The sequence below is a fragment of the Lithobates pipiens genome, unplaced genomic scaffold (assembly GCF_037356315.1).
Source record: "Lithobates pipiens isolate NorthernLeopardFrog02 unplaced genomic scaffold, aLitPip1_a1.2 Scaffold_10, whole genome shotgun sequence".
Lineage (NCBI taxonomy): Eukaryota > Metazoa > Chordata > Amphibia > Anura > Ranidae > Lithobates > Lithobates pipiens.
In genome coordinates this window covers 32,262,689-32,283,476 of record NW_027507686.1, presented here as the reverse complement: position 1 = coordinate 32,283,476, position 20,788 = coordinate 32,262,689, and the positions used below count along the sequence as shown (strand labels likewise).

The following is a 20,788-nucleotide window of genomic DNA, read 5'->3' as shown; positions in this document are numbered from 1 at the left end:
CCAATGGGGTCGATTTACTAAAAAAAAATTGCATTTTGCAAGAGGTTTTTTTCTCAGATCTTATCTTAGTGAATGAGGTGAAATTTCACTTCGCAAAGAATGCCCAATAGTGAGCAAAAAAAATTAAAATCTGTTCTTGCTTGCACATGATTGGATGATGGAAGTAAGCAGAGTGTCTAAGCCAGGGGTCCTCAAACGACGGCCCATAGGCCACATGCGGCCCACCGAGGACATTTATCCGGCCCACCCTACCCAGGGCCGGATTCCCGACAGGCCAGGCCTCTGAGCTAGGGTGACCTGACATCCCACTGTCTCCGGACCAAGTCTGTCCCTGGTTTTGTCCCCGGATTGGATTTGAACAGGGGCTGGGGCAATTTCAAAGACAGTCAGTGCATAATAAAAAATAAAAAATCTGAATTACACACCTCCGCTCTGCCACTCCTACTAGCTTAGGGGGGTGTACTTTTTTCCATTATCTGTGCCCCTTTCTGATGATCATGTGCTGGTCGGAGTGGAGGGAATATGTCTTCAGTTTCTGGCGCATGCCCATTCAGCTCCGCTCGCATGTTGTTCTGTCTTGGCTCAAGTCTCTGCCAGCTGCCTGCCTGCTTATCTCCTTGCCTTAACTGGCGGAGTGATCTTCCTCTGCTCCCCACCCAGTAGTAGCCGGGGCCTGGAGAGTAAGACTTCATAGGCTGTGAGGCGGGCGGCGATGGGCAGAGAGTCACCGATTGGCGCCATTACCAGTAAAAAAAAAAAAATGTCCCCGGATTTCATTTTAAAAATCTGGTCACCTTACTCTGGGCGGGCCGGTAGTAACACAGTGGGAGACTGCTGTGTCACGGAACTCACTGTTAAAACTTTGGGCGCGCTGTGATAAAAGTTCCGCCCTCCTCCTAGACCAGCTCGTGTGATAGAGGCAGTGTTCTGTCTATCACACAAGCTGGTCTCGGAGGAGGGCGGGACTTTTATCACAGGGCGCCCAAACTTTTCACAGTGAGCCGCGACACAGCAGCAGGAGATGCCCAATGTGCACACACACTGACTGGTGAGACATTGTTTGGCACAGTAAGGCTGTGAGGGGGGCTTGCAATGATGGTGAGGGGGGGGCTTGCAATGATGGTGAGGGGAGGCTTGCAATGATGGTGAGGGGGGGGCTTGCAATGATGGTGAGGGGGGGCTTGCAATGATGGTGAGGGGGGCTTGCAATGATGGTGAGGCGGGCACTGATTGGGCTGCGACATTGACCATCTCATTAGCCAAAAGCAGGCCCATAGTTCCCATTGAAATACTGGTAAGTTTGTTCATTTAACTTCACTTGTTCTTCATTTTAAATATTGTATTTGTTCCCGAGAGAACAGCCTGTAGTAAATTACCCCATAACGGATCTCATCTTGGATTTCTCATCACTTTCTGTCTGTGTGTGTGATTTCTGGTAACATGCGCATTTTTAGGATTCTCAGAAAAAAAAAAGAATGTCTCAGTTGCATTATGAGTAGGCATGTCATCAACCATCTATCTTTGATCATGTCATTTAAGGTCATTGTCAAGTTTCATCCAATATCATTGTCAGGTATCATCCAATATCATCATCAGGTGTCATCCCATATCATCATCAGATGTCATCCAATATCATCATCAGATGACATCCAATATCATTGTCAGACATTATCCAATATAATTTTCAGGTGTCATCTAATACCATTGTCAGATGTCATCTGATAATATCACCATCAGGTGTCATCTGATATCATCATCAGGTGTCATCTGATATCATCATCAGGTGTCATCTGATATCATTGTCAGGTCTCATCCAGTATCCTTATCAGGTGTCATCCCATATCATTGTTAGGTGTTATACCATGTGATAGTCAGGTGTTATCCCATATCATTATCAGGTGTCATCCTATGTCATCATCAGGCGTCATCCAGTATCATTGTCAGGTGTCATCTGATATCATTGTCAGGTGTCATCCAATATCCTCATCAGTTGTCATCCAATATCGTTGTCAGGTGTCTTCCCATATAATCGTCAGGTGTCATCTGATATCATCATCAATTCCCCCCCTAAACTTTTCCTCTTTTCCTCTCCTACCTTAAATTAATGTTTGGATTTTCAGACCCGGAAGAATTCTCCTCTCATACAAGTATTTTTTCTGGTAGAGCGGCAATGGGGTTGAATTACTAAAGGCAAATATGCTGCTCACTATGCAAGGGAAGTTGCACACTGCAAGGGAATTTTCCAAAGGGCTTGATGACTTCCATCATCAAATCACATGCAAGCAAAAAATGATGTTTTTTTTTTATTTTCCTTGCACGTGATTGGGTATTCTTTCCAAAGTGAAAATTCAACACATTGGCTAAGCTCTGGGGAAAATTCCCCAGCAAAGTGCAACTTTCCTTGCAAAGTGAACAGGATAGTGGCCTACTACTGATCTCTGAACTCTTACTCTGAACATTATTTTCTACTGACCCCTAAATGCTATGTCACTTACTGACCTCTGAGCTCTGTGTTACTCACTACTTATCCCTGCACTCTGCATTACTTACTTCTGACCCCGGAATTCTGCATTAATTGATATTGAAATCTACACTGTGTTACTTACTCCTGATCCCTGCACTCTGTGTTACCTACTATTGACTCCTACACTCTGTAAAACTCCTGGCCTGTGAACTTTAGATTACATACTACAAACTTCTGAATTCTGCATTACTTACTGCTGACTTTTGAACTCTTCAAGCTTTTCCTACTTTTTAATATGGCCTTGCTAAGCTACTGCCTGCACCCTGGTGATTTTTGATTGCTTCCATGTTGTTCAGGTAGGTCTCCACCTCTTCAGAATTGCCTATCCCTGATATAATCCAACCTTATAGAACAGATTAGAGCAACTGTTGGATTATTAGGGTGGGAGTTAGTGCTTCGGCTTTGCAGCAGTGTTTCTCAGTTCAAATCCTGGCAAGACACTGTCTGCAAGGAGCTTGCATGTTCTCTTTGGGCTTGCATGGGGTTTCTCCCACACGCCAAAGACAGTGGTATGGTAATTGGCTCCTTCCCAAACTGGTCCTAGTATATGCATGTAAGATAGGACCTTAGATTGCACATCTTTTGGACCAGGATGACAAATGTTCAAGTAAAGGCTTTCTCTTTCAGGACTCTTCCTTCTCCTAACCTCTCTTGGGAACCTTGCCTGGTAACAGGCTTGTGTCAGCATGAGCTTCCATGGGACTTGTTATTTGGCCTGTAGTGGGTGGGGAATGACACCTGGAGAATACTGGGTAGCCAGGCTGGGTGTCTCTAAATGGATGAGCTCATGTGGAGGGGTCAGCTTTAAGAGCCACCAGAGTTCCTGGATACACTGAGGAGCCCCATGGCTAAAGTGTGTGCTTAGGGGGACCTATTTCCAGGCATGAATCGGGTAAAGAGTACAAGTGATGACCGAGCAGCTCAGCAGGTCACACCCTCACACTTGCACCACACTAGTATAAATCCAGCCATGGCCTGAAGGTAGCCAGTAAACCCAGTGCATGTAAGTAGCCATGTTGGTCATGGAAGACTCAAGACTGTTGGGCACTTTGTAATGCTGCTGTTGGGGCAGAAGGCAGTTTCTTGGCCTGATGCCCTCTCCTATTGACCTGTGCCCCATGACTTGAAATTTGGCTACATGGGTCGTTATACCTACACAGGACATCACATAGAAGAAGCACAAATAAATAATTGACACATTCTGCATATTTTATTGTTCTTCACACACAGCAAATGTCTGACTGCACCCTTAGCGCTCCTCCACATGATCTTCCGAGGACTCTACAGCTCGATGTGCTCTTTGGCCTCCTCCGACATCTTCCGGATCTTGTCAGGGAGAACTTTGGTCCAGAAGTTGAATTCTCCATCTTTCAGTCTCCGAGCAACTTTCTGCTGTAAATCAATCTGCAGATAGTTTTCATCCTGGTCGTATTGCAGCCACCGAGCCAGGCCAGGTCCATTTGGGTCACTGCGGAGAAATCAAATATTTATTAAAGTAGATGGAATCCCAATCACTGAATCTCATTAAAGTTTTATCATGTTAATGTAATTTACAACATTTTCAGAGAGTACTAAAGACTCTTTTTTTTTATCATTAGACAGATATTTCCAGAAATGTCCCAAAGCACGTACAATAGGATCATTGTTCAGCTGCAGCCTCCAGCTACCTCTGCCCCACTTCCCCGAACTTCCGGCCAGGGAGTGCGCACTCAGATCATCTTCCAAAATCACCTGATCCCCCACCTTAGGACAATATACTCTATCATGCCAAGCACCATTGTTCTTGTGTGCCCTACCGCCAATATATTCTTTTCCTGTGAGGGTAAATAGAACAGTGGCTTTGGTAACCTGCATAAAACCCTACTAGGCATCGTAGCCACCTGAAAACCAGATAGCCTGGCAGCCATTATTGGGCAAGCTGTACTGTCAAGAAATTAAATGTTTTAAAATTAAAGAAGCAGCAGGCAAGGTAAGGCTATATATACACTTGCAGTTAAGGGGGTGGTAAAAGCACATAGGTAAACTGTGCAATGGCAGAGGATGGGAGGTACACTTTGCATCACAGAGTGGCAAAAATGATCCCCCCGTTGAGTTCAGTGGGCAGTACCACCCACCAACCCAACCCACTTAACTGAATGTAACTGTGTCCAACCAACCCACACCCATGTGAAACACTTTTGTTTTAATTTTGGATGGAATAGGGAAGGGTTAGATCTATATTGGGATTTTATTGCTGTCTTCCCATAGAGAAGGTTTTCTGCTACTTCCTATCTTGGTGAGATAAAAATTATCTGTGTTAGTAAAGCTGAACCAATCACATTTTGGGGAGAGTCACCGTGCCTTACCCTGTTCGAGCAAAGTTGGCCCAGTATCTCATGACAGTTTTGCTGAGTGTCTTCTCCTCCTCTGGGTAATTGTCTGGAAATTAAAAGGGAACATATTAATTCTGTTTGCTGCAAAATACGAACTTACAGCCCCACCGCCTGCATACATGATTTATAGAAAGCGCCATCTCTCAGGAAAGGACCTCCGAACACGAACACCAGATCATCACCGTGATCGACCTTCACCCACTGCGGTCTACTGTGCTGAAACAAGGATGGACGGTGCTGGAATTCATAAAAGTAGACGGGGGATCCAGAATCTGAAGAGAAACAAGACAATGGGAACAAACATTCCTCAGAAATTGAACTTTAGTTAAAGGTCCACCCCGATCTGATATTTTAGTCTATTTCACCTCCCAGGAATTTATTTGTGAGACTTCTGCACTGGGGTCTGGCTTTGTACACTTCCTGAGCCCATTACGAGAGGTTCCCACCATCCCTTTGCTGAGTTCCGGGGGCTGAACACCTGCTATGCCCATTATGAGTAGTTCCAACATGCAGGAAAAGTGGAAACACCTCAAGGTGGATGGGAACACTCAAACCACAAGGGATAGGGAACAGAGATAGGAGCAATGATAAGGGAATATCATTGAGATAGAAGACACCAAACCATGACACCGTTCAGCAGGCTCCACCTGTAACTGACACTTTAGGTGTAAACAGTGCTCAGCTGAGTCTTTCCTTAACAATTTGACTGAAGACGAGGTATCTGATGTCTCACACCTCTGTGAAGCTTTGCTATCTTTAGTGCTGGCACGACAAACATGAAATCGCCCTGCAGGTCTAGAAAGTGATCTCGGTTTTCCAGAGGGTCATCCGTGTTTCCAATGTATTTGTCCAGCAATGTGTAATCCAGACTGGAGACTGCACCCTGCACACACAACAAAGACCATATTAATAATTTATCAATTTCAAAGGTCCCCCAAGAGAGGAGCTATACCAAAAAAGTCCTAGCATTCTCTGCTTTCCTTGCATGTGTGCTTTAAAGATGACCTGTCAGAATCTGTCACTTGTCTGAACTGAGGTCGCTATTGCCCCTAGAGCATCGGACAAATGCCTGAACATTTACGCATTTGACTGGAGCCAAATGGCATGTATCATAGCAATAGTATTACTTCTGCATTTCTACATAGCAGTTTCTTGCTGCCAATGGTTGTTAAGGATGTTGGCAGGTGCAGGCATTGCGGAGTCCTTAAAGTGGTTGTAAACCCTCCCTAGTGACTTTTACGTATAGGTAAGCCTAGAACAAGGCTTACCTATAGGTAGTGGAAATATTTGCTAAGTGTTGTAGTGATGTAATTGGCGCATGCGATGTGAAGAAACGGACCTCTGTGCCATTTCTTCCCCAGCATGTGCCGTTACTGATGGCTTCCATGCGTATGTGCGGGAGTGACGTCACGCGGATCCGGCCAGTCACAGAGCCGGAGTCCGCAGCCCCCAAGAAGGAAGAGGGGCGAAGATGGACGCAGCCTGCACAGGGGACAGCGATGGATTAGTTTGTAGGCAAGTGTCACATAATAGGCATAGTATGAGATGGATACTAGCCTATTAATTTGCAGGCTTTGCAGGGAGCAAAAGAGGAAGTAAAACCCATCAGGCTTTACTTCTTCTTTAACAACCAATGATGTTACCAACCCCATTCATCTACATGGCTGGAAATCCCTGGACATCCCTGGACATTAAAGCAATTGAGGTGGAATAGTTAAAAAAAAATGTGGGGGTTCCCCCCAAAGTCCATACCAGACTCTTCACACCAGGCCATATGCCCTCGATATGGGGGGGGGGGGGATACCTCACCAGAGAGGACCCCTTTGGCAAAGCACCCTTTTCCCATGTTAATGAGGACAAGGGCCTCCTCCCCACAACCCTGGCCCAGTGTTGTAGAGGTCTGCGGATTGGGGGCTTATTGAAATCTGGAAGCCACCTTTAACAAAAGGAAAGCCCCTAAATACTGACTTTATTTGTGAGTGAGTAAGGGGTACATAGTACCTCTACTCATTTACAAAAAAAATGTATACAGTAAAAAAAGTCCTTTTTTCAAAGTAAAATAAACAAAAAATGTCCCAAAATGTACATCCCCTGTCATTACATTGACCAGCACTGTATATCCACGTCATAAAGCCCCAACGCCATGCTAACACCCATCCGCTTCTGTCGCTTTACTCCTATTGAATGCTCCATATAGTGAATGAGCTGATATATACAAAGGGGCGGGGATCTCCCAGGTGAGATCATTGAACATATATGGACATAACCATTTATGGTCAATGATGTTACTTGAATCCCAACACTAACCTTAAAAAGTATTCTTTTACAGAAGAGTAGTGGGTGGTTGGAGCAGACTTCCAGCAGAGGTAGTGAGTCAAAACAACAGTAAGTGATGCTTCATGTTTGGGACAAGCATACTGTAGATATACAGTATAATCAGACAAAAAATGTTGAAGAAAAGGGGAGGGGGGCAGACTGGATTTAGCACTTTGTCCTTTTTATTGGCACTCTACTTTGTTTTTGTTTGAACCCATCTCCCACCTTTCTTGCAATATCAGGCTGTCACCAATGCTATTTGGGTCTATGAAAGTATGAATGCTGGAGGGACACAAGACTCCATGATTGTGTGCCTGGTGGGGACATATTCATAGACTCTGAAACAGGTAAGATCTAATGTGAGTCGGGTGAACTCTTACCATGAACATGGAATGGCCCAGCTCTGATTGAATGGATTCCTTTGGCAGCCCGTCCATGTACTTCAAGTCAAAACTCTGTCCACAAACACAAACATATCCACCATTACCACCACCACAAAACACCCCACAGAGACTCTTCTGTTCCTCACCGTCCCTCCTTGCGGTGAGCAAAATCCACACCTCTGACCCCTCATAATGATAGGCCATCTTACTTATGTTCACATTTTTAATTTCTTCCCTTGTAAATGAAGACAGAAATGAAGCAAAGGCTGTTTGCATAGATATATTTTATAAAAGCAGGCTTTTCATTTATGCTGGATATCCTCTACTAATGTCAGTTTATATTTTAGATCAGTGGTCTTCAAACCTCGACCACGGGCCAGGTGCCCCCCTTTGCTTTATCTGACGCTTGGCTTCACCTGGCCCTTGGGACTCTATTCCTGCCATTGATACAAGACACTATATCTCCCACTGAAACCAACAATGAGGCATAATTCATAACACGGACACCAATAATGGGGCACTAATTCTCCCCCTAATATCTGTTTACTCCCATTGACACCAGGACAATTTTTACCCCCCACTGGCCACAGTCTGCCCCCCCTACAATCTGAAGGACAGTAAGCTGGCCCTTTGTTTATAAAGTTTGGAGACCCCTGCTCTAGATGCTGGGGCAGATCTGCAGACTCAGAAAACAGAGTCTTGGTCTACACAGTGAAAGGTCGCCCTAATCATGAAGAATGGAGGCAGGAATTGGCTTCAGAAGAAGGAAAGAGATTTTAAATGACAGCCATTCGATGCAGGTTATCATGCTGTGGTAGAATTTGACATTAAAATCTTTTGGGAGATTTCTTACCTTTGGGATGAGCCAACCAAATTCCTGTACGTTAACGCCGATGATAAATGGCACTTTGTTGTTTTCTTTGGCGTTCAATATCTCCTCTGCGGGTTTTGGCAGGAAAACTCCATCCACACAGACTGGTATCGGTAAGAATGCCTGCAGAGGTGCAATAAAGGTGAGCATGAATGAGAACCTGTCATATAAAAACCAAGCTCCGCATTGCATGCCTGGTGTCCTCTGAAGTCCACATGGGGCAGGCTGGGAAGAAGCCCCCTAATTGCGGGCCATAAATTCAGGCATAATATTATAAAAAGTGGAGAAGTTTGATTTAAAAAAAAATACCGAGGTGGAAATGGTGGAGGGGATCAAGTTTAATGTAAAAATACATACTGAGGTGGAGATGATGGAGGAGATCTCTTGCTCAGACTTCATCCGTAGACAGTCCACCAAAGAGGATGGCTCACATCCCGACTCCTTAGCCACAAACTAGAAAGGAAACCAGGAGAAATCATTACTCATCCATCCTTCATCTTTTATTATATCTGCTGCCTCTTTATCCTGGTTCTCCTAAATATAAAACAGTACCCAAAGTTGTCTGCACAGGATAAGACTTATGACCTGTACACGCAGTCGGACAATCCATCAGATTTTTTCAGACAGATTTTGGGCCCAAACTTGTCTTGCATACACACTGTCGCACAAAGTTGTCCAGTCATTCAGAATGAGGTAACGTACAACACGTACGACAGGACTATAAAGAGGCCAGTAGCCAATAGCGTTCATCACATAATTTATTCTGAGCATGCGTGGCACTTTGTCCATCGGATGTGTCTTCACACAATCGGAATTTTAGATCCAGCTCTCAAACTTTGTGTTGAAAATTCCAACGGAAAAAGTCAGACGGAGCCCATACATGATCGGATTTTCCGACAACATGATCCGATCGCACATTTTCCGTTGGGAAATCCGACAGGGTGTACAGGGCATTAAGGACAAGGATTAGCATGGCAACATTTTAGCAATGTGACTTTTCACATCGATCTTTAATAAATACAAGAAAATCTGTGGAAATGTTACAGGAACAAGTGCAGAGACATTGAAGCAGTCATTTTGTCCCCCTTATTGATGGTAGTGGTGATTTAGTCAGGAAAAAATTCACTTACATCCCTGTAAAAAATGAGCTCCTCTGTTGAGCTGACCATGAACCCCGGCATTATGGCCACTCCACTCTGTGCGATGGCGCGATGGAACAAACCTTTGCCCAGTGGGGAGAGAACCTGAAATTATACAAACAGATGTTCATTTATGTAGTTCTATGTTTTGAGTGTTTTCAATCCATACCCACATTCACTGATTGTACCATAACCAGGCCTGGACAGCCTTCAGCCTAAACAAACCATCCAGTCCTACCAGTCAGGACTTCCTCAAAAAATGTGATTGGTAGTGATGGAGAAATGACAATAGTGATAGTGAGGTCCCCAAAGTGTGTGGGGAAAATGGAGGAAAATGGAGGCTTCATATTGACCATTATTGTCTCCACAATTTACAGGTTGGTAACAAAAATGGTCAGATATAAATCTAATCTCTGTGCTAGGCATTTATGAGAGGTTACACCCTTGGTTGAACACAGTCCAGCTTAAAGTGTTACTAAAACCACAACAGTAAAATCTGTCTGTATATGCAAAATAGCATTCTTGTTATACTCACTGTGGAACTAAGGGGCTCCCCCTCCCGCAGGGTCTCTCTTGGCAAGGCCAGATTAGACACAGTCAGAGTAGTAAAGCTGCACATGCTCAATTTGGTTTCCTTTTTTAGCTGAGCTTTTCACGTCACATAATATTGACATCACACTTTTGGGCATGTATACAGATCCTAAATGACAGCCCAGTCCATCCCTCCTCCTCCAGAAACTAAAAAACAACACAGTGGGTGGGATGTCACATCTTCATTATTAGGTGATCCACCTCCCTTAACAGCATGAGGACACAGGCTATAGTGGAAATCTCCTCCTACCTGAACACTCAGCACAAAAATATGTAGAAAAGGGAAGAACTCTGGGCATCCTGAACAAAAAAGAGTCTAGGTACTTGGTACAGAAGGCAGCTAAAACACCTATTATGTATTATGTCCCCAAAATTCACAAGAACCAAAGTAATCCACCAGGGCGACCAATTATAAGTGGGATCGATTCCTTGTTCTCCAGACTAGGGGCCTATATTGATGGTTTTCTACAAACATTGGTAACTAAAGGTAAATCTTATTTACGTGATAGCAAACAATTGATGGGAGAATTAGGAGGATTGACCATTGAAGAGAGTGACATATTGGTCACTATTGACGTGGAATCATTGTATACCAATATTGAACAAGAAGATGGGCTCAGCAGCGTTGAGTGGGCATTGCAACGGCAATCTGACCTGAAACAAGAACAGATAAAATACCTAATGGAAGGTCTAAAAATGGCAATGAACCATAACTACTTTTGGTACAAAGGGACATACTATAACCAGACCAAAGGCGTAGCCATGGGGGCAAAATATGCCCCAAGTGTAGCAAATCTGTTTCTCAACAGGTGGGAAGATGTGCAAATATATGGAGTATATAGGAAGAACCTCAAACTGTACCGCCGATATATAGATGACATCGTTATCGTGTGGGGGGGCACAGTGGAACAGCTACAAGGCTTCTTCAATGAAATTAACAGTAATATTTACAACACAAAATTTACTGGCAATTACAATAACCATAGTGTGAACTATTTGGATCTACAGATCTATAAAGAAGAGATCAGGCTGGGTACACGTACCTTTTTCAAGCCCACTGATCGCAATGGCTACATCCCCACAAACAGCTGCCACCATCCGAAGTGGCTGGGGAACATACCAAAGGGCCAACTGATGCGATTATACAGAAATTGCAGCAAAAGCATAGATTATGAACAACAGGCGGAAACAATCATAGAGAGATTTAAAAATAAGGGATATGAAGAAAAAGGTCTACACAAGTTGAAAAATTAAGTAAAACAAATGGAACAGAACAAACTATTAGAAGACAAAAAACGAGAGAAAAAAGCTAACAACTTACAAATTGCCTTCCTCACTGGTTATAACAGACAACACAGAGATGTAGAATCCATCATCAAAAAACACTGGCCTATCTTGAAAGCGGACAGTTTACTCAAGGATATCCTTCCAAAAAAACCTCTGTTCATTTACAGAAGGGCACCCACACTGAGGAACAAATTGGTTAAAAATACAGTCGACCCACCAAAGCAAATAAAAATTGCGGGAAATTTAAAAGGCTTTCACAAATGCGGTAAATGCCTCCCCTGTAGAAACAGCAAAAAAACAGAAAAAAGGAGAACCACCTTCAAGTCAACCTCAAACGAAAGAGAATATAAAATAAATGAGCTCATCACTTGTAACAGCACTTACGTCACCTAAATTATTGAGTGTCCTTGCTCCAAGCAATATGTAGGGAGAACCACAAGAGAACTTCAAACCAGAATAGGGGAACATATCAGGAATATCAAAAAAGGGTACCCTAAACACAGTGTCTCTAGACACTTCAGAGACTTCCATAATCGTGACCCAGGGCAAATGGTGTTTTATGGAATTGATAAAATAAGAGTCCACTGGAGAGGGGAGGATAAAACAATTAAAATATCCAAAAATGAGACCAAATGGATATATAACTTAGATACCCTCCAGCCACGGGGAATGAATGTGGACTTGGACCTCAACTGTTTTCTAACTAATTTTCGAGAACTTATTTTTAATAACTCCAATTTCCCTCTTCTATACTGAAGGCTGTTCACCTGTTATAAGATTCAGGATCGAATGTAATGTAGAGCTTGTACCTATAAAATGAATGAGACTATATTTAGTGCAACATTCGACTCAGGGGTTACGTGAACACGATTCTGGTTTTCACGAATGAATTAAACCAGCCTTCCCACTTGGCTGGATCGAATGTTGCATCAGAAAAAAGTAAGAAATAATATCAATCACCATCCAATTCTCTATTTTTACAGGGGCAATATAAAGGTTGGGCCTTAAAGCGGAGGTCCACCCTAAAGTGGACCTCCGCTCATCGGAACCCCCCCCCCCCCTCCGGCGCCACAATTGGCACCTTTCAGGGGGGAGGGGGGTGCATGTACCTGTACAGTACAGGTATCTGCACCCACTTCCGGGATAGCTCTCTGCAGAAAGGGGCATCGATTACGCCCCTTACCGAAAGTCCCCCGCTGCCTGCTGGGAAACACACAGATCCCAGAGGCAGCGGGGACCGTCCTTATTGCGCAGCGCGACTCGCGCATGCGCAGTAGGGAACCGTGAAATGAAGCCGAAAGGCTCCACTTCCTGATTCCCATACCCAAGATGGCGGCAGCAGCACCCGAGAGACGATCGAGAGATCAGCTTCGGGTGCCGACATCGCGGGCGCGCTGGACAGGTAAGTGTCACTATTTTAAAAGTCAGCAGCTGCAGTATTTGTAGCTGCTGGCTTTAAAAAAAAAAAAAAAAAACGCGGAATCCCGGCGGACTCCCGCTTTAACTGAAAATGTATACCCTGCACATGGGTTTTACAAGAGCAAATGAAATGAAAACTTTCGGCCTGACCCCGCAAAACTATAGGAAAGATTTCTCATGTTATTAGATCTAAAAAGGACTAAATAGTAAGACTCCTCTTCCCCCTATTTCCAATAAGTATACCATTCTCCCCATTCTAACTATTATGTAATTTCAATCTTAATATTATATTGTATTATTTTATATAACATTTCTTATTTTTAGATTTAATTTCATTTTTATTTTTATTTTATTTCATTTTATTTTTATTTATTTCAGTAGATTAAACAGTTGTATCCATTCTCATTAAATTTTCTTCATCAAATTCATTTATGTTACTTTTTAATCCCCCTTTCCAAGTGCCCATCTCTATGGGAGGGCATACCATTTACAGTAGTATTAAGGGTATTTTATATAAGATCACCTATGGAGACCATTAAGGAGTAAATTTTGCATTTAATTTTGTATTATAAAGTATTTAATTTTGTATTATAAAGTATTTGAATATTTCCAGACTATATATATATATAAAAAAACTTTTACAGTTTATTATATTTTTTAATACTGTTTGCTTGGTTCTAAACATTTGTAAAAACAGTAGGCTGCAGAGCTCCACAGTAGCAGGACTTAAAACAAGGGATGTGCTGATGAGGAAATAACATAAAAATACGGAACTCCTCAGCAGAAATGACATGTGCCCTTGGTGCATGTATAGCATTATACGGAATTCAAGCGCGGTCATAGTTAGGTCAGGCAATTCCCCTATGTGGAAGCGGTGCTTGTGACCTGCGCCCGTGCAGAGTGTATGCCGCACGTAACCAACATAACATCGCTGTACATAAGCCAGGGCATTCCCACATCTAAAATGGCGCGGATTCGTTGCGCAAGTGCAGTGGAGCGCTGCACCCTACATAAGCGTCAAGGTGCAACAACATGGCCGCTCCAGGTGACGTCGCTCTGACAAAACGCGTAGGGCGTGGCCAAATACATGCACCTTCATACTGTTAACAACAGCAGCGGCCAGCGAAGCTGTCAAACACGCGATTTGTTTTTAAAGACTTTGTGAGTAATTTTCTTCTATATTAAATAAAAAGGTTAAAATACAGTTTTGCACTATGGATATACTTTTGTTTCCTCCTCCATGCATTTAATAATGGAACACACGTGGAAGTAAAGGGTGAATACTCCCCCAGTACAACAGGAGCAGAGTCTAAAAAAGCAGCACAGTGGCTTATACTGTGAAGGCTCGGCTAACCCTTCTGAGGGTACTTTCTCTGGTGAGCGCAATTATATCTCTTCAACACTGAGTGGCGCACCGGAGAGGAATGTCCCTAATCTTCCTGCACTAGTCACCTTACCTTACTATTTGCTTTAAAGACTTAGCAGCATGCGATTTTTTTAGCAATTTACAGATGCGATTTTGGAAATTTTCTTGGATATTGAAGGACTTTTTTCTTGTCATTTGCATGATAGTTTTTGCACCATCACTTTCTGAACTAGTAGTTGCAGAATACTGGGTTTAGATCACCAACCAGCAATTTTTTGCACATTGTAAAATAATTTTTGTTGTTTACTTTCATTTTTTTGGTTGTTCACTTTGGGTAATTTATTAATGAATATATACAAATTATCACGGAGTTGTATACACGGCAAATCAGTACTCATACTGATATTTGGCAAATATTTTTCACATTGGATATAGAAGCAACACCTTTTCTTTTTTTCTTTTTTTTACACACGCACATAAACAATACGCAATAAGCTAATTAACAGCAACACTGAATAGAATTGACTAACAACACATAGATATTTTTTAAAATACACCCATTTCTTTGCACTCAGATGCACGATAATAAGGGTTTTAGCGCCAAAGCTTAATCTTAACTCTATATTTCTGGCCCACTCCTTTATGTAAAGGAGGAGGATCTAGGCACCAGTGGCGTAACTAGAACCTTCAGGGCCCCGATGCAAGAAACCATGAAGGGCCCCCCTGAACCCCAGCCAGGGCCCTTCCCTCTGAGTCTGGCGGTGGAACTCCAGGGCGTGGTCACAGGTATGACCTTTGTGAGCCCTGTAGTTCCACCACTGGCATCAGTAGTTTTTTTTTATTATTTTATTTTTAGGTGCCCCATTGGGGGACTGTCCCTAGGCAGAATGGGGTCCCTGTCCCCAGAAGAGATGAGGCCCTTTTCTCCAGGGCAGATGAAGTTACTGCCCCCAGGTGAGAAGGGGTCCCTGTCCCCACGGGAGAAGGGGCCCCTGTCCCCAGGGGAGATGGAGGGGGTAAGTAATGGTGTGTGGGGGATGGGGTCCTCTCACTCACCATGACCAAGCTGCAGGTCGCGCACTCATCCATGTTGGCCTGGGTTCCATCCAGTGTGCTAGACGGGTGATCAGCATATCTCCCAGAAAGACCTTTCATCATCTGTGTATGATGGGGGAGGAGGGGGGCTGGCAGACAAGCCTGCAGTGTCCTCCGGGGAGCCGGCTCTCATAGGGCTGCACTACATCTGTGTGCTTAAAGTTTGTTTACCCGGGAGAAGTATGCAGTGCAGTGTGGGCCGAACTGGGGGGGGGGGGGGTGGGACTCTGGCTGGGGAGAACAGACATCGGACTGAGCGGCAATGCATGGAGCAGGAGAGGGGTACTCTGAGGAGCCAGCCGAGGACACGGGTCATGTGGGGAATGCACAACTAAAGAGCAGCCAGTGCGATAGTTAGCTCTGCTAGTCACCCTCCACCTCCAGCCACCCGTGTGCATGGTGCACTGGTACCCCTAGCTGCCTATGCTGCTGCCAGCCATATGTAGAGGGGGCTGCATGGGCCCCCTGTAGCACAGGGCCCAGTTGCGGTCGTGACTGCTGCACCCCCTATAGTTACGCCCCTGCTAGGCACAGGCAGCTTTAACCCCTTGAGACTTAGTTAGACTTTTCTTCTTTATCTTTTCAGTTTGTAATTCTTATAGAATCTGTCCTTAGCGCAATCTTAACGACTTATCCTGGTTCTGGAGACTTTGGAAGAAACAAATGTTTTGAGTTGAACCATGAAGAATCCATCTTGATTCTAACTCCATCATAGGAAGTAAAATAACTGTTTAGTTTACTTATTGCATACATATTACATACATACATAGACATATTTTGCAACTATGAATTGTGTTTTGTTCAGTTGTATGTGTGGCTTTTCTGTTTAGCAAAAGCATAATAATATACCACAGAGGTCTAAGCTTTCTTGGCTATTAATGCAAGAACCTTAAATAGATACCAAGCAAAACAAGTGTAAACTCTGTTACATTCCCGTCTGGGTGTAACGTTAAGTTATACAGACATTTTCTTTAAAGGTGAGAATTACAACAGTGCATGCTGTGAGGTGTGTTTTTTTCTGTTAAAACACATTTGTGGCCACCCTGTGCAGGTGTAAAGGGTTATTTTCTCAACTTTCCCCAGTGACGATCACTGTCATTCTGCTAGTGCTTATATTGTTGGCTCAGAGCTGGAAAGTCTTTGCACAGGGTGAAGCTGAGTGTGTAACAAATCACATTATTGTGGTGGGATCTGAGAGTGTAATTGTCACAGTGCTTCGCTGCCTAAATGCATAGTCCGCCTTCTGCTTCTTATGACATTAGACATAATGACAAAACACGTAGGGTGGGGCTTTCGATAGACGTCACTTTTGCTTGTTGGAATGCACGTGGAACACATATCAGCGTTCTTAGTTAATACTATCTGCCTTATATCTACTATGTACCATATAAGTGCAGTTTTAGCTTCTGGGTCAACAAATAAATAATACTATACTATGAGGGGCTTCACTGTCTTTTTATTAATTTATTAATGGATTGCCATGGAGGTTCTTAAGGCACATAGGCACTTTAAAGGCATAGAGGCAATATCTGTAACAGGACCCACATACTATGCAAGGAGAAGAGGCTAACCATTGTGTTAAGCGTTTTTTGACTTCTTGTAACCAAGAAGTCAACAATTTCTGGTGAGTGCACTATTGGTAAGGAGGAGGATCCCTTACCGTCTTTGTTGTCACTTCACAAGACCGCATGTGGATTTAATTGCATTCCAAAGTGATTGTAAAGGATCGTTTTTTTGTTTTTTTAAAATAGCAAACATATCACACAGGATTCATTAACCACTTAGGCCCCTTTCACATGGATGATCCGTTCAGGTTCGCCTGTCAGTTTTTCAGGCGGACCTGAACGGATGCTCCATAGAGCTCTATGGAGCGTCGGATGTCAGCGGTGACATGTCCGCTGACATCCGAGCCGCTCCGATCCGAAAAAGTGCGACGGAGGAAAAAGCTATTTTTCCATTCGTCATCAGATTGGATCGGGTGACGACAGACACTGCGGTCCGACATCACCTGATCTCCCATAGGGAAGAGCAGCGCTGTGTGCAGAGACCGACCTGTCATCTTCCTGCTCACCGGAGATCGCTCCGGCGATCCCTGCTGAGCAAGCGGATATCCACGGGGCGGATCAGCACTGATCCCCCCCGTGTCAAAGGACCCTTAAGGACCGGGCCTCTTTCTGAGATTTGTTGTTTACAAGTTAAAAACAGGTTTTCTGCTAGAAAATTACTTAGAACCCCCAAACATTATACATTTTTTTTTCTAACACCCTAGAGAATAAAATTCTGGTCGATGCAATATTTTCTGTCACACCGTATTTGAGCAGCGGCCTTACAAGCGCACCTTTTTTGGAAAAAATACACTTTTTTTAATTAAAAAACAAGACAACAGTAAAGTTAGTCCAATTTTTTCATACTGTGAAAGATAATGTTACGCCGAGAAAATTGATACCCAACATGTCACGCTTCAAAATTGCGCCTGCTTGTGGAATAGCGACAAACTTTCACCCTTAAAAATCTCCATAGGTGACGTTTAAAAAATTGTACAGGATGCATGTTTTAAGCTACAGAGGAGGAGAGGTCTAGGGCTGGAATTATTGCTCTTGCTCTACCGATTGTAGCGATACCTCACATGTGTGGTTTGAACACAGTTTTCATACGCCGGCGCTACTCGCGTATGCCTTCGCTTCTGCACGCGAGCTTGTTGCGTTAAAAAAAAATCTTATTTATTTACCTTTTATTTTTTCATTGTTTTTAAAAAAAATATTTTAATGTAAACATCCCTTGTAATAGAAAAAAAGAATGACAGGACCTCTTAAATATGAGATGTCAAAAAGACCTCAGATCTCATATATAGACTAAAATGCAATAGAAAAATTTTTTTTGTCATTTAAAATGTTTTTTTTTTTTTAAATGGCTCTTTAAGAGCTGTGGGTGTAAGTGACGTTTTGATGTCGCTTCCGCCTAGCAATTGTATGGAGACGGGTGGGGGCCATCTTCCCCTCACTCATCTCCATACTGAGCCAGCAAGAGGACGAGATCGCCTCGGCCGCTGCTGGTGGCTCTGGTAAGCGAATCCGCTGCAGAGACCACTTTTATCTTGTAGCGGACTGCCCACTGAAAAGGAGGATACCAGGGTTATGGCAGCTAGCCATAACAACGATATCCTTAGTTCAAACAGCTGATGTAAAACTGCAGCGGGCGGTCCGTAAGTGGTTAAAGGCCACTTCGTCCCAAAGAAAAAGAACTTGGACCTGCAGCAGTTCAATAATTCCATATTGTAACATATTTTCATCAAATTTAATGCTATAATGTTATACTATTCTATGTGAAAGTATTACAAAACAACCTTTTCAAGTAATCAAACTCCAAATTTGCAAAACATACCGGTAACCATTATCATAGTTTTAAACTATTCTGGACTTTACTCAAATGAAGGATTTTTTTTTCTATTTGAATAGTTTAAATATGTATTTTTATAATATGAAATGAGGCAATGCTTATTTCCCACCAGCAGGTGGCGAGCCCCATCAGAAAAGCCTGTGCAGGCATGAATATGGTTCCAATCTCCATCCCAGCTCTCAGCGCCAACTGATTACACACGGCTCTATAATGAGCGGTATTAGCATCCAGAAACGATATTTAGGAAAAGTCAGGAGGGGTCAGTTTTTAAGGGTTGAGGCTGAGCTTCTAATTAATGCTTGCTTTATTTCAGTAGCTGATGGGAAAACTTACCAGTGCAGAGACGCTGACACCACCTGCTGACTCTCCAAATATAGTGACAGATCCGGGGTCACCTCCAAAATCCTGAATGTTCTCCTGAATCCACCGCAAAGCCGCCACTTGGTCCAAAAGGCCGTAGTTTCCGGAGGCCGCCTGCCCATCTCCGGTGCTGGGATACAGATTGGGATTTTTTTACAGAAAATAAAAAAAACAACATGGATTCAATACTTTCAAAATCAAAGAGAGTTGTAACTACAAGGAGGGGGGAGGGGTTCAAAGAAATAACAAATAACTGATTTTTAATATATACAATTTGGCTTAAGAATCCAGAAAATCGACAAGGAGCACTAGCCAAATGAAGAAACAGAAAAAACTCTGGATAGCCGCACTGAATGTTGACGCGTTTCACGCTGAAATTAGTGAAACGCGTCAGAAATTCCCTGTTCTACATTCCCTCTGCTGCTGTGATTCGTATGATGTGAAAGTTTTTATTTTTTTGGTGGAAACAATAAAGGCACAACTTATTTTACCTGATCTGGAGTGCGGCTATCCAGAGTTTTTTCGGTTTCTTCATAAAATTTGGCTTCACGGCAGTGATGTTGGGGGGGGGGAAGGAGCTGGAGCCCTGAGTGGGCCCCCATAAAGCCCTGGGTCTCAGCCATTCATAACAGCATTATTAGCCCCGAGCCCGGAATGGCTGCATACAAAGAGAGTGCGGCCTGAGCGGGGATCAATCCGAGCACAAAGTCCGGTGGGCGGTGCCCAGGGCAGGACTTACCATTGGGCTTGACTGGGCTCAAGCCCATGGGCCCGCCCAATAGGGGGCCCCGCCGAGATACATAGCTGAGTGTACTCTGCTCAGCTCCGCTCACAGTCACACCCAGTCTCGACCTATGATGGACATAACACAGGGACTGGGAGCGACTGTGAGCCGAGCCGAGTACACTACTTTCGGCTCCTCTCGGGACTGTGAGAGGACCCGAGAGCCGCTGAGAGGACCCGAGAGCTGACGAGAGGACCCGAGACCCGTCGAGATACACATGACTCTGTATCTCGGCGGCGCCATTTTTAAACTTCAAGACTGCAATGACAAGGCTGCAAATGACACTGGGGCAAGGCTGTAAATGACAAGGCTACACTGACAAGGCTGAAAATGACACTGCCAGGCTGCATTGATGGGCATTTAAATGTAAGTTTTTTTCCTTAAAACTCCCTCCTAAACTTGGGGTGCGTGTTATATACCGGCGCAAGTTATATGTCGATAAATACGATAATGTATAGAAGGTAGGGCCCGAAAGTGACTCAAGCCCAGGGGCCCCCACCACCCTAAGTCCTGCCCTGGGTGCGTGTTATATACCGGTGCGAGTTATATGTCGATAAATACGATAATGTATAGAAGGTAGGGCCCGAAAGTGACTCAAGCCCAGGGGCCCCCACCACCCTAAGTCCTGCCCTGGCGGTGCCTATAGGTCTACTGGACGTCACTCATCCCACAGTCCCAGCATTGGACCAGTGTGATGTCCGTCATAGGCGCTGCCATGTCCAGGAGGTGCCAGTCCATAAGGCGGGAGTGGCTCTGTGGTCTTGTCAGGTGGAAAAGCCACCCAAGCACTTGAGGACCAGTCCAGAAGGTGAGAATGGCACTGCGGTCTTGTCGGGTGGAAAAGCCACCCAAGCACTTGAGGACCAGTCCAGAAGGTGAGAATGG

General features: G+C 43.9%; 1 protein-coding gene across 2 annotated transcripts in view; it reads right to left on the bottom strand.

The window, feature by feature from the left end:
• Positions 1 to 3,712: 3,712 nt before the first annotated feature.
• LOC143929104 (fatty acyl-CoA hydrolase precursor, medium chain-like) overlaps positions 3,713 to 20,788 on the bottom strand; it is a 38,890-nt gene continuing 21,814 nt past the window's right edge. For both annotated transcript variants that reach the window (XM_077453393.1, XM_077453392.1), the window contains exons 5-13: positions 19,093 to 19,249; positions 9,597 to 9,710; positions 8,824 to 8,919; positions 8,449 to 8,589; positions 7,593 to 7,667; positions 5,632 to 5,779; positions 5,016 to 5,168; positions 4,870 to 4,942; positions 3,713 to 3,992 (exon numbers count right to left, since the gene is read on the bottom strand). In XM_077453393.1, coding sequence (XP_077309519.1) covers positions 3,806 to 3,992; positions 4,870 to 4,942; positions 5,016 to 5,168; positions 5,632 to 5,779; positions 7,593 to 7,667; positions 8,449 to 8,589; positions 8,824 to 8,919; positions 9,597 to 9,710; positions 19,093 to 19,249 — 1,144 coding nt within the window. In that variant the 3' untranslated portion in view covers positions 3,713 to 3,805. The remainder of the gene's footprint in view (positions 3,993 to 4,869; positions 4,943 to 5,015; positions 5,169 to 5,631; positions 5,780 to 7,592; positions 7,668 to 8,448; positions 8,590 to 8,823; positions 8,920 to 9,596; positions 9,711 to 19,092; positions 19,250 to 20,788) is intronic.